This window comes from Aegilops tauschii, chromosome 3 (assembly GCF_002575655.3).
Source record: "Aegilops tauschii subsp. strangulata cultivar AL8/78 chromosome 3, Aet v6.0, whole genome shotgun sequence".
Lineage (NCBI taxonomy): Eukaryota > Viridiplantae > Streptophyta > Magnoliopsida > Poales > Poaceae > Aegilops > Aegilops tauschii.
The window spans coordinates 457,813,313-457,831,631 of NC_053037.3; the positions used below are offsets into that span (position 1 = coordinate 457,813,313).

The 18,319-nt window shown below is 47.6% G+C and overlaps 1 protein-coding gene across 1 annotated transcript; it reads left to right on the forward strand.

The window, feature by feature from the left end:
* Positions 1-392: 392 nt before the first annotated feature.
* LOC109771729 (uncharacterized) lies at positions 393-4,185 on the forward strand. The gene is made up of 3 exons (XM_020330424.3): positions 393-621; positions 914-1,021; positions 3,408-4,185. The coding sequence occupies exons 1-3, from the start codon at positions 524-526 to the stop codon at positions 3,967-3,969; spliced, it is 768 nt and encodes a 255-aa protein (XP_020186013.1). The 5' UTR covers positions 393-523; the 3' UTR covers positions 3,970-4,185.
* Positions 4,186-18,319: the final 14,134 nt, after the last annotated feature.

Here is an 18,319-nt window from a genome sequence, read left to right on the forward strand (position 1 = left end):
TTCCCTGCAATCCATATTACTTGCCGCAGCTTTAGTACAAACTGGATCGGAGGGAGTAACGATGTTTTCGCCCTCTCCCAGCCTGCTGTTCACCTGAAAGTATATTTGTGGGTTACGAATACCCTGTTGCACAACTGGTATACAGTAGTATATGTTCAGCAGTGCAAGACCACGCGTGTCACATGTTGGGGTACGTTGGTGAAGTTTCAAAGTCCAAAAGATGCCGCGTTTGCGGTTAATTAAGCCCTGGATTTAAAATTCTGGAAGCGAGCGCGCACCTGATCCATGCGCCATCTAGCTCCAGGTTCCGCAGACCGCAGAGCATATGTATATATAAGTGCACAGTCACGCACTTCTTCTCTGCAGCAGTAGACAAGAAGAATAATACTCACCATCTCCAGCACTCGAGGCCGTACCAGCCAAAGGATCGATCAGCGCCGACCAACTGCCAGGACACTTGAAGGTTTTTGCCGGGCGGCAACACCAGCGCACGGCGAGGTTTGCAAGAGAAGCCACCGTGGCCATGAGGGGCAGCAACATGCTCAGCTCCAGTGGGAGCAACAAAAGGACGCTGCAGCAGGATTGCAGTGGCGGCAGCCATGCCCAGGAGCACACCAAGAAGTAAGTTTGAGTTTATCAGACGATCGAAATTGTTATTGCTTCCATGGACCTTCATCATGCCTAAACTGAGCTAGCTAAGCATGCGAATGAAATGATTTGCAATCAAGGTTTGGGGTATTGAAGCAACTATATATGACTGGTTCTCGTACTATATGATGTTCATAGTTATAGTTGTTTGGTGAAAATTAAAGTTCATATGGTTAGTACGTCCTACTTGCTACATGTGATGTATTCTCTTGTCCTAGTGTATATTTGTCATAAGTTTCTAAATGTGGTTTTGTTCCTCAAATAGGAAGTCTCGCATCGGCATGAGAACAGACTACACATATGCACCGTATCATGATGGATTCCAGTGGAGAAAATATGGGCAGAAGGTGATCCGGGGCAATGCCTTCCCAAGGTGCGTGTGCATAGATGTTATGTCATTATATCAATCAATTGTTTTAACAATTAATGGATGTATCTGATGCAAACATTGTTAGCCTGCCCAAAGTCTGAACTCATGCTAATTAATTAAGGCTTGTTCAGTGCAAGGAAATGTCAGAAAAAACTTTCTAGTAGTTTCAAAATCTGTTTTCTCTCTGTAAGTGGTTTGATTTGTAGAAATCATGCATACAATAGCAATATTTACTAGTCCAATAAATTCAGAAGAGTTCCATAGAAATAAAGGCATGTACAATTACCTCAGTTATACAAAGAAAACACACACCTTTACGCTCGAAAACATAAACTGCTTTGGGTTAATTAGGGTCTCACATAAGCCCTTAGTGATGAGATAAGACATGATTAAACCAAAGCTTCTCTGTAATGATATGTACCTCTCACCTAACTTAAACCAAACATATACGTTAGCCCACTCACTATCGATCACACACCATAGCAGATGCTTCCGTATTGGTAAAGTGTATGTGATTGATCTCCTTTCAAGGCTTTCCCATGTTAGTTAAGTGCTGCATGTTTTTGGTCTGATCGTTTCAGCGATTTAAGTAGTATTTTAGTCCCAAGTGTGCTTCGACGCAAAGGGTTGATATATACTACGATGCATGTGCGGTTTATTAGATTGATCTGCCGTGGTAGCTACCTGTGGTTCGCGCATCAGGTTGTGACGCTGACCTTTACGTTGTCGTGTACCTAGAAACCACATGCCTAAATGGGAATCTGCAATTAACAAGCGCAATGAACCAATTGGGAAACAAAAAAGGAACTAAAGTACCATCATACATTGAGGGAATCATCATGTTCTGCTTTCGTGCACTCCACCCAGGTTTTTTAATTAGCCCATGAACGCGGGGATAAGCTATTTAAGCTCTCCAGCAGTCCTGCTCAACTACTTGCCCTTTGATTAAACCAAGTTTCTTTAATTTGTCTTTGCTATGATTGTTGCGCAATTGTACCACAATCTGTGCATGACCACTCTGGTCACATTTTTGAAGATGAATATATGTAGTTTAAGTAGTAATTACAAATTAATTCATGACATGGTTTTGTTCCGAGACTGTCAAATAATACTTATTCTTATTCTTGAAAAAAATATTCTCCCTACGATCCATATTAGTTGTTGCTGATGTAGTACAAAGCCGTACTAAATACTAAATCAACAATAATTAATATTGATCGGAGGGAGTAGTAAATTTAAAACATCTGTGACACGCGAGGCAATTAATGAGTCATACTAAGTATGAAACACCCGCACACTTTCATTCAAGAAATCATATAACAATGCAATAATAATTTTGTAAATAATCTCTCATCTTGGAAAATTTGCAACTGGGCCAAGTGACGGGAAGCAAAACTTAACCAAAGGTTTTGTCAAATTGGTTTCGGCTAAAACTAAATACGCCATAAAGTCACAAAGAAAGCCACTCCTAACCGCAAATTAGAAAATTATAGATATTCTTGTTGAAAATTTAATTATCATAAGATTAGAAATTTGAACCGCAAGATACTAGCATATAGTACATGTAGCTAGTCCAAGCTCGACTGGGCCTTGAACGAATTTGGCACATTTTCTTTTTAAAAAGGAGGATTACCCCCGGCCTCTACATCTGGACGATGCATGCAACCATTTTTATTAATTATTCATAAAGACCTTACAAAATAGTACATCAGGTAGTCTGAAGCCACCATCTTAGCAACATTCATCGCTAACGTATTTGACACATATATTTCAACAATCTTAACACACGCATGGCTGCCCCAGCACGGGCTAGGATTTTGGCCAATTTAGATCATATGGCCTGCTAGATCAATCCTAGCACCTCCGAGCTAACCCTAAGACAAATAGCGATGAAAAACCAAAAGGAGCTATATGGTATATATGCAATATATGCATGCCCTCACATGGTGCCATTGTGGGGTTTAAGCGAACTTCAATCACAGCTGGAAAATTATGCTGTAAATTTTGGTCGAGCATTTCCAATCATATTTGTATTAGAAACATTTAGATGTGTCAGGGGATGACTCCAACATTGTGCATTTGGGATCTCTAGAGAGTTCTAGAATATAAGTATGCAATATCAGTCCATGTTAGATCCGATCGGGGACACCCCATACTTGGGGAATGCGCCCCACATTGTGATATCGAAAGCATAAGGCAGTGCTCCTTGAAGCTAATGATACATGTCGGCAAGATTAACAATTCTGACCCATCATCTATGTGACACGATGCCAAGTGCTCGCATGTGCCAAGTTTTTGCCTAGCTAGCACCTCTTTCCAGAGCATTTTTTGCCAGGGCATGGAAAAGTGAGCACATACTAATGAAACAACTCTCTGTCGTTCCATGCAGGTGCTACTACAGGTGCACGTACCACCAGGATCATGGCTGTTCGGCGAGCAAGAACGTGGAGCAGCACAACTCGGCGGACCCGCCGCTGTTCCGCGTGGTCTACACGAACGATCACACATGCAGCGGCGCTGCTGCTTCCGCATCGGACTACATGGCCTCGTCGATGCACATCCAGCAGATCGCCGACGCCTCTCTGAGGAAGGCCGACACGGAACCGGAAAGGCCGCCGCGCCCGCAGCAGCCTCGCTCCGGCGGTGGCTACGCCGCGGCGATAAAAGAGGAGAAAGACGCCATCGTCTCCTCCCTGCTCACCGTCATCAGAGGCAGCTGTGACGTTGTGAAATCTGACGCTGCGCACGAGGGCTACAGCAGTGCGTCGCTGGCTAGTAACTGCTACGCGATGTCATCACCGTCGGTGGCCGGAGGTAGCCGTGAGGGTAGTAGCAGCTCTTCGGTTTCGCCAGTGGTGCTGCCGGCGCCAGATGACATGGGATTGGGACTGGACTTCATGGTGGAGTCCCACTGGTTCGAGCCTTTGGATTTGGGTTGGTTCGTAGAATAGTTGAGTACCTGAGTGTGTGCATTCGATTATCCTAACACGACGTCCTTTTTTCCTGAGATGTGGTGGGGGTTAGACATGCTACTCACCATATCTCAAGTGAGAATCTAGCTGGGTGGGTGAGTTCACAACTGTTTTTGCTCACCATTGCACTCTAGAAGAGTTCTCGATGACGTCATGCACCCATCCATTTTTCTCTCTATAGGGAGAGACAAAGAGGAGTAATATATATACACCATATTTCCACTTTTGAAATAAAATACAAGATTGTGAATATAGTGCATATGTAATTGGCTCTTCCTGCTCTTGTTGCCAAGATCTAAGAAATGACAGGATACAAGAAAGGGAGAGCGTGCCGCCCGAGGAGGTGGCCGGGCTGAGCCCGTGCCACCGCCGACGGAGCTCCTTCATGTCCCGTCATAATATTAGGAAGACCATTTCAATGAACGGTTGGTGCTGTTATTGACATGAAGGAACAGACATAAAGTTTCAATTCCCAGTAAGGAAATGGATGGAATATTTTCCAATGAAGAAAACCAAATTAACATATGAAACAATAGTGACACTACTAGGAAAAGGCCTACTAGTGGCGCACCAGTTTTGCCTACTAATGGCGCACTACTGGTGCGCCACTAGTATTAAATACTAATGGAATTAGTATCTGGTATACTAATGGCGCATCACGCCGTGCACCATTAGTATAGACCAACATGCGCCATTAGTGTGCCTCCCAAGGGGCGATATTTACACATGTGCTTTGCCATACTAATGACGCACTGTGGGGTGATGCGCCATTAGTATGAATATTAGGGATTTTTTTTTCTTTTCTTATATTTGCACATGTTACAAAATATATTATTGGACAGAATATAGACAGCACCACACAGCAACAGCAGATTCATCGAATACAATAGAAGATTAGTCTCCGAATACAATTCATCATATTAGTCTCCGAATTCAAAAGACCGAACAAAGATAGAACATTACAAGTCTCGAGACCGCGAGTAGCGAGTTTGTCTTCACATTACAAGTCGATATCGATCATCTAAACTACCATCACATAGAAGAGAGCTGCGGTCATCACGATGAGCATCATCACGATGAAACTGGTCTTCATCCGGTTCCTCCAACACTCCCTCCTCTCTCCCGCTAGATAGCGCGCGTATCTAGATTTCGCCTCCGCCCTAGTGGTGTACCCTTTGTAACTGTTACCGCTGAAACGGTGAACCTGTCTCCGACACTCCTCCCAGTCGTCGTAGACTCCGGGAACCTTACCCTTGTACACGACATACGACGGCATCTCTATGCACTAGCCAAACAATAGACAATACATAAGCAATATATAAGTATGCAACAAAAGGATCGGAAGAGAAAAGCAAGACATTAATAGCACGATTCATGGTCCTACTAATAAATAGCATCGATTACATCTAAGTTGAACGACTGTCCAAACCAAAGAGACATACAAGTTCATTAAAGTTTAATTACAACATGAGCTAATCGATGTTTTAGAACTACACATAGCATCACTACTTTCGACTCGACTCATGGGACCGGAGCGTGGATGAAGCCGCCGTCTTTCGTGATGGTCATGAAGTCGCGGGCGTTGTCAGCCTGCATTTGTAGCGTTGTGTCTATCTCACTGTTGGATGGTTGATATTTGAGGTAGAACTGCCCCGAGGTACGAAGGACATCTTGATGGATCATTTCTGCAAACTCCAACTGGATGCGAAAGAATTCTTGTCGGTGTCCGCGTCCTGGATTGCCGCCAAGCTTGCGGCCCAATCTTTGAGATTATTTGGTAGCAGAAGGTGATTATGGTCCCGTATGATCGCCCGCATGTGATGGAGGGCGTAGTAGGCATCCTTCTGACCGCCAGGCGGCTGCTTGACGCAGGGGAACGTCGTATTGTGGGTGAACACGTGCCTGCCGTACCTACAAACTGGCCTCTTAAAGGTGCCTCCAGATGCGGCGTAGCCGGGGAGAGCATCATCAAGAACTTTCTTGATATTTGTGTAGTCTATCTTGGAGTCACGGTCCGGGTCGAAATACATGGCCATGGAATATTTCGGGCTTAAGAGGATGAGTGTGCAATGTGTGTCACTGCACAGAACACGGAATGTTAGAAAAAAAAGAACAATCGAAATCTAAGAAATCATATTTTACGGGGCGGTTAGGGGATGACTTACTCGGGAAAGTAAGGCACGAGGAAGTTATCCTTATCTGGGTTTGCCAGAATGACGCCTTCGAGGTGTGAACTCGCGACTTGCCGGTCCCCAGCGCTGCCCAAGATCTTGGCATGCATGTAGAAGGGCTCGACTATCACAATGTCCGGGGTCTTGTCTCTAATGATCCGCATCTCCATACTCAGCGAAAACAGCCGAACGAAGGTGTAGTGCAGCGGATGAAGGTTAAACATAGCAAAGATGTCATCAAACCGCAGGACGATCGTACCCCCGACGGCGCTATCCACAAAGCCCTTGCCCTCTGGCACCTTGGCCACGAAAACCGGGTATGCCACATCATTCTCTCTAAGACGCCGCTTCTCCAAAGAAAGAACACTGTCATGCAGACTCCGCATAGCACCGGTTGCAACATTGAGCATATTTGTCGGTAGCATCGCCCTACCCGCCACATGCACCCTCCTCGAGATATCCTTAGGTGAAGGTGGCCCGTCCTGAGCACGAATCGTACTCGGTGCCGGCTGGCTCGCACCGGCGCCCTTGTTAGTCTTTCGTTTCCGTCCCTTCTTCTTGATCTGCTGTAATGAGATCGAGTTCTGCTCACAGACCGCCTTCTTGAGCGTGTTGGGGCTGATAATATTTCGCACCTCAGCTATCTGAGGCTCGATGAAGGCGGCAGCTGGAGGCGTCTCCTGAGAACTGAACGCCAGACGACGCCTGTTGCAATTGGGTTTCTCTGCCGTACCAGCTAGATCGCGGTCGTCTTTTTCAGGGTTGGGTTCTTGAGAAGGAGGCCCGCAGAACTCGTCACCGTACCCATGTTCGGCAAAGTACTTATCGACGTTGGTAAATGTACCGTCGTCGTTGTCGTCGTCGTTCGGATCCTGTGCCATATGCATGTCCGGATCCTGTGCCATAGGGATGTCCGGCATGTCCGGTAGCGTTGCGGCGTTCTTGCCATGGCTTGGCGCTGGCACGACTGGCGGTCTTGTCTGTGGGGTGGTGTCCCCCGCCCCCAAACGAATCTGGCTCTTCGGCCAAAGCATGGGCCAGCTTACGCAGGCGCTGAGGGTCATCACATCATCTTCGTCGGCCCCAGCAGGTCGAATCGGAGGTAACAACTCGTTGCAGCCTGGCAGCACCCGAACCAGTTCAACCCTATACAAGGTGGGTGGCATCGGATTACCGTGGAACACGCGGTTGCCCGGTTGAACGATTCTTCCCTTGGCGACATCGACCAACTCGCCGCCCACGAAGTGCAGGAGAGTGCAAGGAACGTCGGCGGCGCCCTGCGAAAACATGTAGGGCGTCAGGGATGCCCAGTCAAAGGCAAGGAGATGAAGTCATCGGCCGAGAGGCTTAGTTACCGTGATGCCGTCGAGCTCGGCTAATGTCGAGGCACCGCCAACGGTGGGCGTGCAACTGACGGAGGGGCCGCTTGCTGGCGAGGTGCCGGCCGGCGTACACCCAGGTGCATTAAGCTCCAATGCCCGTGCCAGCGCCGGAGACACGAATACCGCCTCCTCCGGAGACACCAATGGCGCCGCCTGCGCGTTGTGCGAGTTGCTGGCCGGGAAGCTGGGAACCGGGGGAGGCCCCTGTTGGCCGCCCGCAATCCACGTCGTCAGCCCCTGAATCAAGGTAGGCACCATGGCGGTGAGCGTCGTTCCCAGTTGTTGTTGCACTTGCTCTTGGACAATCTCCGGAATCCGCGCCACTTGTGCCTTGAGTTCTTGAACCTCGCGCGACTGGCTTTCCGAGCTGGTCTTTTTCTCCTTTCGCCCACCAACGGTATAGTATGACGACCATTTTGTGGACAAGCCTTTGCCGGCCACACGACCAACTAACGACGGCTTACTGAGCTTATCCTTGTTTTTCATTACGTTCAACGCCCTATTTAAAGGGGTGTCGAAAGGGGAGCTCTGAGACGACCCCGCGCTACTGCTTTCAGCCTCCTGCGGAAGGAATGTGAACCATTTAGAAATTTGGCTTCATTAATTAGAATGCAACCATATGGAGCTAATTATGCGGGGGTGTATTCCTTACCAGAACAAGCTCAAGCGCCCTGGTCTTCGGATCCGTGGTAAGCTCCTTTGTTACCGGGTCCTCCTTGTACCGGGCCCTGACAAAGTTCCTGGTCTGCTTGTCACGGTATTTCTCGAAGCGGGGCGGTAGGCCTTGCTCGGCACGCTCCGCGTCCTCCTTGTCCCATATAGGCTCCGCCTCTCTGTAACCGCCGGGACCAAGTTGGTGGACCCCTAAGTTCAACTGCCGCATTTCTTTCCCCCACTGACTTGATTCGGAGGTTGCGCTGCTCTCGCACTTGATCTTGAACTCCTTGTAGTCATCTTCGCTGATCAAAGGATATTTCGCCTTGATCTTCTCATAACTATCACCTTTTTCAATCATTGCCTTCACCGTGCTTCTCCAAGTAGACAGGGCCGTGCTCATCCTCGTGAGGGCGGCACTGTTCACTTTATTCCCTGAGAGGTGTGTGTTTGCAAAGTCAGCGGGGAACTTGTATCGTTCGTGCAGCTTCGTGAAGAGGAGGCTGCGCAAATTCCCTCGGTCCTTATGCCTTAGGTTCTCGGTGTTGATCGAGATGGTGCTCCGGAGAATGCACCCGAGCTGAACCGAGTACCCCTTGACTAATTCTTTGGGCGCCGTTGGATGCCCGTCGGAGTTCACTTAAGTAAATTTCTCCTTGACGGTGTCGAGCACGCTCGGGCGCCGATCCTTCCGTTGCCTCTTCGGTTGGCTGCCATCTGTGCGTGCGCCGCCATCATCAGTGGTGGCATCCTCGGCGGCACCATCAGTGGTGTCATCCCCGACGCCACTAGGGGTTGTGTAGTCAGGATCGGTGTCTTCCGCGGCGTCCTCATAGCGGTGAGGTTCTTCCTCCAGCTCCTGGGACAGCTCCCAGAATTGCTTGCCGCCCGAACCGCCGGCCTCATCGTTGTGGGCCATGTTTCGCTCTAAATAGGAAAAAAGTTTGGTCAAAAAGTTGGTTATTGTCAAGGAACAAGATCATGGTCTCATCATTTAGGGTTTTTCGACACCGAGGCATCCTAAAAGCTAAGCTTTTATCATTTAGGGTTTGTCGACGCTGAGGCACCCTAAAAGCCTAAGCTTTCATCATTTAGGTTCTTATCGACACCGAGGCACCCTAAAAGCCAAGGTTTTATAATTTAGGGTTTGTCGACGCCAAGGCACCCTAAAAGCTAAGCTGGGAAGGAGAATTCTAAGTTGGGCCTAATCACTTGGCTCTATTGCCACCTATGGTTTAATGCAGCAAGAATAAAGGGGCAGTTGATCCTACTTAATTAAGTACTAAGACCCCGACCCATGCATTAGTCACAAGTACCCCATATGTCCTATTTTTAGCAAAGTCATGCTAAAATTCACGGAAAATTTCAGCATGACCTTTGCTGAAAATAGGACATATGGAGTACCCGAATTTGCCGAAACGGAAGTTAATCGACATTCCAGCAAACCCAAGGGCCTCTCGGGGTACCTGCAAAATCATCACGACACGATGGTCGGAGACAAAACCCAGCAAACTAGCAAAGTTACTGACGTGTTTACAGAAATTGTTTTCTGTAAAAGATGATCATCATCTTTACAAGTCTTTCTCAATGTGATCACAAGTAATTCAGAGGCATCACAAGTAATTCAGAGCATCACAAGGCATTAGTAGTTCAGTACATGAACAAGTTTTACAAAGCACATCAATATGTACTATATTTCATTGTGGAGTGATATATAGTATGTTACAGCAAAGAAACAGCTTAATCCATGCCTGTTGATGCCCTGTTCTTGCTGAACTTTATGACAGTATATACAACCACTTATCCTAAATGTGGCTAGAACTGCAGATTCACAAATTAAAGGACACAAACTCAAGCAAGCTTCCTGAACAATACCCTGACAGAAAACATAGGGCAAGCAATGAATTTCTATAACCAGTAAGAACAAGGGGATGATTTTAGCAAGTTAAGTGCAGCTCTAGCACCCTGTGAACCAACAGAGTGTGGGTCACCATAGATTCTGTAGTCAAAAACCTTCAGGACAGAGTGAAAATAGTTACAATATGCTTGCAAGTAATTTTTCTGTAACTAAGGCACAATATGCTTGCAAGTAAATCACAATATGCTTGCAAGTAATTTTTCTGTAACAGTCTTGCCCCTATTTGAAGGACAAGCAAATAGATACAATGGATAACTTTGGCACAATCCTAAGGCACAATCCTCTGACTAATTCATCACTGTAGGCCAGCATGAAACACACTCCTCCAAAAAAAGCCTAAAATTCCACTATTATTGCCTGTAAAAAAGCCTAAAATCCACTAGTATTGCCTCTAAAAAAGCCTTAAAAGTCCACTATTATTGACAATCAAAATATGATCTGAACTGTAAGGAGTTAACTGAAAAATGAGTGTTAACTGAAGTTTTCCAGTACAGATCATAACTGAAGTTATTCAGAGAATATAGTGACATCAAATGCAGTTAATTAGTCTTAATTGAATCTTAGTTTGTATTGCTGTCAGAGATTCACACATGCTCCCCTAATTATTTTGTTTGTATCTTTAGATTATCTAGTTTAGGCACAATCATACACAATTCTGACTGTACTGTAACAATTGTACTCCATCAAAATGTTAAACAGAAAAACACTTTGTGGATAACTTTGTTTTCCTATGACTGAAAACTGAATGCAGAGTTTTTGCTGCCCTTCATCAGAACTTCATAAGAGAGCTGCTCCAATTTCGGCAAAGTTTCTTTGCATAATGCTATGACTTCTGACTAATTAACATAAATCCAGTTCTCATGCAATCAACGAATTCCAACAAAGTCTATTTTATGATTTGTGACTCCGGATGGTCTGAAACTATCACTGAATTTTGTGTTCGGTTTTCAATTTTCTGGAGGCAGACAAAGTTGTAGAGAGGGGAAACTGACTTAACCTCGGGAGGGAGGAAGGAGGAAGGAGGAGAGGTACCTGGGCGGGCGCGGCTGGTCGCCAGAGGGGTCGGGGTTGGGGTCGGGGTCAGCGGCGGCGTCGAAGGGATGGCTCGAGGGCGTCCGAGCTCGTCCGGGTCCTCGTAGTCGAAGAGGAAGACGACGGCGGTCCTCTTGGGCGCCTCGGTTGGTCGTGGGGATGCCGGCGGCCACGTGCTTCGCGGGTCGGCGGCGGTCGTCGTCCTGCACCCCGTGCCCGGACTGAGGTAGAGGCGGCGCAGGGTAGGGGCCGACGCGGGGAGGCTGTCGGCGACGGCGAGGTCGCGGAGGCGTCGGCGATGGCGGAGCTGCAGTGGTGGGGGGCACGGGGGCGGCAGCGTCATGGGTCGGGGCAGCGTGCGGGGGGGAAGTGGATCTGGCGAGAGGGAGGGATGAAGGGGTCGGGCGAGTTAGAGCTAGGGGGCAAGATTACTAATGGCGCACCCCGAGCGGTGCGCCATTAGTATGTTTTTTATACCAGTGGCGCACCCCCTAGCGGTGCGCCATTAGAAATCATTTTTTTAGATAGCAATGGCGCACCACCCGAGCGGTGCACCATTAGTATGTTTTTAATATTTTTTTATAAAAACAGTAATATTTTTTTTATAAAAACAGTAATAATTTTTTTATGAATATGAAAAAATATCATCAAATTTGTTATTTGAAAATATCATCAAATGGGGGTGCTCGGCGGCGGTGGAGCGGGCTGGGGAGGGTGCGGGGGATCGGCAGCGGCGGGGGTGGGTGCGGGGGGTGCTCGGCGGCGGTGGAGCGGGCCGGGGAGGGTGCGGGGGATCGGCGGCGGCGGTGGAGCGGGGGAGGGTGCGGTGGGTCGTCGTCGGCGGTGGAGCGAGGGAGGGTGCGGGGGGTGCTCGATCGGCGGCGGTGGAGTGGGCCGGGGAGGGTGCGGGGGGTCGGCGGCGGCGGTGAAGCGGGGGAGGGTGCGGTGGGTCAAAAAATATCATCAAATTTGAAAAAATATTCATGAATTCAAAAAGTGCCCATGAAATTTGAAAATATTCATGAGTTCAAAAAGTGCCGATGAAATACAATCGAGAAATGAAGGCTACAATTTAAATACAATCGATCTTAGCTAGCTATCTGTTCACAATCTTCTTGCCCTTATTTTTCGTAAATGGAGTTCTTCTCTTGAACGGACGTCCTTTAGGTAGGGTGGTCCTGCTTCTTCTTGTGGTGTATGCTGATACTTCATCGTCGTCATCATGTTCCATCTTCGGGTCGCCGTACTTGTCGAAGTCTTGCTCATTGGCGACTCCATCCATTCCGATGATCTTCCTTTTGCCTCTCCTCACGACAACACGACTGGGCTTTGACGGGTCGGTAATGAAGAAGCATTGGTCCACTTGGGAAGCCAGTACCCATGGCTCATTTTTCGTGGTGACGTTCGCGCCCGCGGTCTTGGATTTGGCTTTGAGTATAACCATGGTGGTGAAATACCAGTCTTCTTTTATGACGCTCTTGGCCCATCTGACACGGAACATCGGGACCTTCTCTCCAGCATAGCTCAGCTCCCAGATCTCCTCGATCCTTCCGTAGTATCTGTCCTTGTCGTTACCGGTGTAGGATTCCATCGTTACCCCAGAGTTCTGATAACCATCGCTCTTCATGTCCTTGTTCTCGGTGTAGAATGTGTAGCCGTTGATATCGTACGCCTTATAGGTCATCAGGTTGTGCTCGGCGCCCTGTGACAAGGCGAATATGAGTTGTTCTTCCGCGGAAGAATCCTCATGTAAAAGGTACGACAGAAGCTTTTGCTTGAACCAACGCATGAAACATGAGTTGTGCTCTTTGATTATATCTCCGTCCGTCCTCTGTTGGCCTCGGTCATTGTACGTCTTCTCAATAAAGGTTTTGTGCTCTACCACCCAAGGATCGACCACGTCTATGTGTTGTAGCGCGACTAGGTTTGCTCTTTCAAAGTCGGCGAGTCGGTGCTATGTGTGCTTCTCTGGCTGCCAAACGGATTGACTCCATCGGTGCTCGCGCCCAGCACGATGTTCCTTGGATCCTTCCCAAATTCTGGGTGTTCGAAGTTCAACGCTTGCCACTGGCTCCCATCCTTAGGGTGACTCAGCATCTTGTCTTTTTTATTTATCTCCGGATCATTTGCGTCATCTTCTCACTTCTTCTCCTCCCTATCCGCGTGCCAACGCAGGAGCTTTGCTACCTTAGAGTCCGTGAAATACCGCTGCAGACGAGGAGTGATCGGAAAGTACCACACCACTTTTCGAGGAACTTTCTTCCTCTTCTTGTATCGAGTGACGCCGCACACCGGACATATGGTAGACTCCGCGTGCTCGTCCCGATAAATGATGCAATTGTTCATGCACACATGGTATTTCACGTGCGGTAAATCCAGAGGACACACGATTTTCTTCGCCTCCTCGAAACTGGTCGGGCACTTGTTCCCCTTGGGAAGACGTTCGTGCCAGAATGACATGTTCTCGTCGAAGCATGCGTCGGTCATTTTGTGTTTTACCTTCATCTCCAGAGCCATGAGCGTTACTTTCAGGCGGGTATCCTCGGGCCTGCATCCTTCATACAATGGAGTAACCGCGTCTATCTCCAGTTGATCCAGCTTGGTTTTCTCTCGGGCGGCAGCTCTTGCGTTATCCGTCTGCTTGAGAAGCAGCTCTTGAATATGAGGGTCCTGCACCCAGCCCATCGATGGTCCATCGTCGTCTGCTCCGCCGGCATCTTCATCTTCATGATCATGCCCTTCGTCTGCTCCGGCATCTTCCTCATCATCATGTCCGACATCTTCTACATGATGACTGTGTACAACATCACCGTCGTGATCATGTCCTGGAGATTCTTCGTCTTCTCTCCCGCCCGAGCCACGGTGGTTGTCTTGCTGCCCTTCCTCATTTCTTGCCCGGCCCCCATGGACGACTTCATAGTCATCTTCATCACCTTGCCACCGATAGCCATCCATGAAACCACGCAAGAGCAGGTGGTCCCGCACCTGCCCGGAATCCGGGTCCGCAATAAGGCTCTTCAGCTTGCATCTTCGACACGGACATCTTATCTCCGTCTCGTTCTTTTGAAGCATCTCGGCCTTCGCGGAGCTCAAAAACCTATTCACGATGCCTTCGGTCATCGTGCGGACCATGGTCGCCTGCGGGGTAGAGCAAAACGATATTTTAGAACCAAGAAAAAATTTGGCATGACTTTCCCTAAAAATAGGACCAAAAAGAATGCATAGTGCCAAAATTCTCGCCGAAACGGAAATGAATCAACATTCCGGCAAAATATTGGCAACTATCGCATTTCAAATACCGGTACCTGCAAACACAAACATATATGCAACACCACAAACATATGCAACACCACAAACATACATAGATCTAGCTAGGCCATAAAAAGTGCATGTGCACGTTGTTGGAGGGAGAACAACATAAAGATAGCTTCCCCCTTACTTACCTATCAGAAAAGGTAATTTAACCACTTAATTTGGATGAATCTATGGTGCAAATGAGGTGAGGAGGAGGAGGCAGCCGAGACAAGCTTGGAGGAGGAGATGGAGAGAATGAAGTGGGGAAAGTGAGTGGGTAGGTGTGGCTGTCCAAAATATCTAGCTAGTCCCAGGTTACTAATGGCGCACCACCTACAAATGCGCCATTAGTAACCCTGGTTACTAATGGCGCACCTGCTGGTGGTGCGCCATTAGTAGTTTTGCAAAAAATAAAATAAAAAAATATACACTAATGGCGCACCAGAGCACAGTGTGCCATTAGTAGTTTTGCAAAAAAAATATAGTAGTGGCGCACTATGTGGCTGGTGCGCCATTAGTATGTTTGGAAAAAAATTGTTACTAGTGGCGCACCGTGTGTCTGGTGCGCCATTAGTGCCTTTCACACTAATGGCGCACCAGCACATGGTGCGCCACTGCTATATAGTAGTGGCGCACCACATGTCTGGTGTGCCATTAGTGGCCATTTCATCTATAGCCCTTTTCCTAGTAGTGTGAGAGCAAACTATTCTTTGGAAAAAATTAATCAGAAGACTTAAGCTATCCCAAAAATACTATCCCTCCGGGAGGGAAGTTCCCCCGGCGGAAACCCTCCACTGGAGGGCAAAAGTGCTCCTGCCCAAGTTCCGCCTCGAGACGGCGGCGCTCCGTCCCGAAAGTCCTCTCCTTATTTTTTCTAGGTCAAAATGACCTATATAGCAGAAGATGGGCACCAGAGGTGGGCCTGGGTGAGCACAACCCACCAGGGCGCGCCTGGGCTCCCTGGCACGCCCAGGTGGGTTGTGCCCACCTGGTGGGCCCCCTCTGGTAGTTATTTGCTCCAATATTTCTCAAATATTCCATAAAAAATCCTTGTAAAGTTTCAGCTTGTTTGGAGTTGTGCAGAATAGGTGGCCTGACGTAGCTTTTCCAGGTCCAGATTTCCAGCTACCAGAATTCTCCCTCTTTGTGTATAGCTTGCATATAATGAGAGAAAATACATTAGAATTACTCCAAAAAGCATTATTATGGATAAAAACATCATAGATAACAGTAAAAAAAACATGATGCAAAATGGACGTATCAAATAGCGCATAAACTAGGGTTTAAGCTTCTGTCACTCTCACAATCCATCATCTAATAACTACTCCACAATGCATTCCCTTAGGCCCAAATATGGTGAAGTTTCATGTAGTCGACGTTCACATGACACCACTAAGGGAATCACAACATACATACCATCAAAATATCAAACACATATCAAGTTCAGATGATTACTTGCAACAAGATTTCTCCTGTGACCTCAAGAACAAAAATAACTACTCACAAATGATAATCATGCTCAAGATCAGAGGGGTATTAAATAGAATAATGGATCTGAACATATAATATTCCACCAAATAAACCATATAGTAATCAACTACAAGATATAATCAACACTACTAGTCACCCACAAGTACCAATCTATAGTTCCGGTACAAAGATTGAACACAAGAGATGAACTAGGGTTTGAGAGGAGATGGTGCTGTTGAAGATGTTGATGGAGATTGCCCTACCCAAGATGGGAGAGTTGTTTGTGATGATGATGACGATGATTTCCCCCTCCGGGAGGGAAGTTCCCCCGGCGGAATCGCACCGGAGGGCAAAAGTGCTCCTGCCCATGTTCCGCCTCGAGACGGCGACGCTTCGTCCCAAAAGTCCTTCTCTTATTTTTTCTAGGTCAAAATGACTTATATACCAGAAGAGGGGCACCAGAGGTGGCCAAGGAGGGCACAACCCACCAAGGCGCGCCTGGGCCTCCTGGCGCGCCCAGGTAGGTTATGCCCACCTGGTGGCCCCCCTCTGGTACTTATGGCTCCAATATTTCTTATATATTCCATAAAAAATCCCTGTAAAGTTTCAGCTCATTTGGAGTTGTGCAGAATAGGTAGCCAGACGTAGCTTTTTCAGGTCCAGAATTCTAGCTGCCGGTATTCTCCCTCTTTGTGTGTACCTTGCATATTCTGAGAGAAAAGTGTTGGGGAACGTAGTATTTCAAAATTTTTACCTACGCACACGCAAGATCCATCTAGGTGATGCATAGCAACGAGCGGGGAGAGTGTGTCCACGCACCCTCGTAGACCGAAAGCGGAAGCGTTTAGTAACGCGGTTGATGTAGTCGAACGTCTTCGCGATCCAACCGATCCAAGTACCGAACGCACGGCACCTCCGCGATCTGCACACGTTCAGCTCGATGACGTCCCTCGTACTCTTGATCCAGCTGAGTCTGAGGGAGAGTTCCGTCAGCACGACGGCGTGGTGACGGTGTTGATGAAGTTACCGACGCAGGGCTTCGCCTAAGCACTACAACCATATGACCGAGGTGGAAATCTATGGAGGGGGGAACCGCATACGGCTAAGAGAACTGTCAACTTGTGTGTCCATGGGGTGCCCCCTACCCCCGTATATAAAGGAGCAAGGGGAGGCCGGCCGGCCCTCATGGGGCGCGCCCCAAGTAGGATTCCTACTAGGAATCCTATTCCTAGTAGGTTTCCAACAAGGGAAGAGAGAGGGGGAAGGAAGGAGAGGGAGAGAGGGAGGGAAAGAGGGGGTGCCGCCCACCTCCTTGTCCAATTCGGACTCCTCAAGGGGGGGGGGGGGCGCTCGGCCAGCCCTAAGGCCCCCTCCTCTCTCTCACAAGGCCCATGGTGGCCCATTAGTTTCCCCAGGGGTTCCGATAACCCCCCGTCACTCCGATATTTATCCGGTGACCCCCGAAACTCATCCAGTGTCTATGTAGACATGACCGAGACTCACTTCCGGTCAATAACCAATAGCGCAACCTGGATGCTCATATTGGTTCCTACATATTCTACAAAGATCTTTATCGGTCAAACCGCATAACAACATACGTTGTTCCCTTTGTCATCAGTATGTTACTTTCCCGAGATTCGATCGTCGGTATCATCATACCTAGTTCAATCTCGTTGCCGGCAAGTCTATTTACTCGTTCCGTAATGCATCATCCCGTGGCTAACTCATTAGTCACATTGCTTGCAAGGCTTATAGTGATGTGCATTACCGAGAGGGCCCAAAGATACCTCTCCAACAATCGGAGTGACAAATCCTAATCTCGATCTATGCCAACTCAACAAACACCATTGGAGACACCTGTAGAGCATCTTTTTAATAACCCAGTTACGTTATGACGTCTGATAGCACAGTAAGTGTTCCTCTAGTATTCGGGAGTTGCATAATCTCATAGTCATAGGAACATGTATAAGTTATGAAGAAAGCATTAGCAATAAACTAAACGATCATAGTGCTAAGCTAACGGATGGGTCAAGTCAATCACATCATTCTCTAATGATGTGATCCCGTTCATCAAATGACAACTCTTGTCCATGGCTAGGAAACTTAACCATCTTTGATTAACGAGCTAGTCAAGTAGAGGCATACTAGTGACACTCTGTTTGTCTATGTATTCACACATGTACTAAGTTTCCGGTTAATACAATTCTAGCATGAATAATAGACATTTATCATGATATAAGGAAATATAAATAACAACTTTATTATTGCCTCTAGGGCATATTTCCTTCAGTCTCCCACTTGCACTAGAGTCAACAATCTAGTTCACATCGTCATGTGATTTCACAGCAATAGTTCACATCTTCATGTGACTAATACCGAAAAGGTTTACTAGAGTCAATAATCTAGTT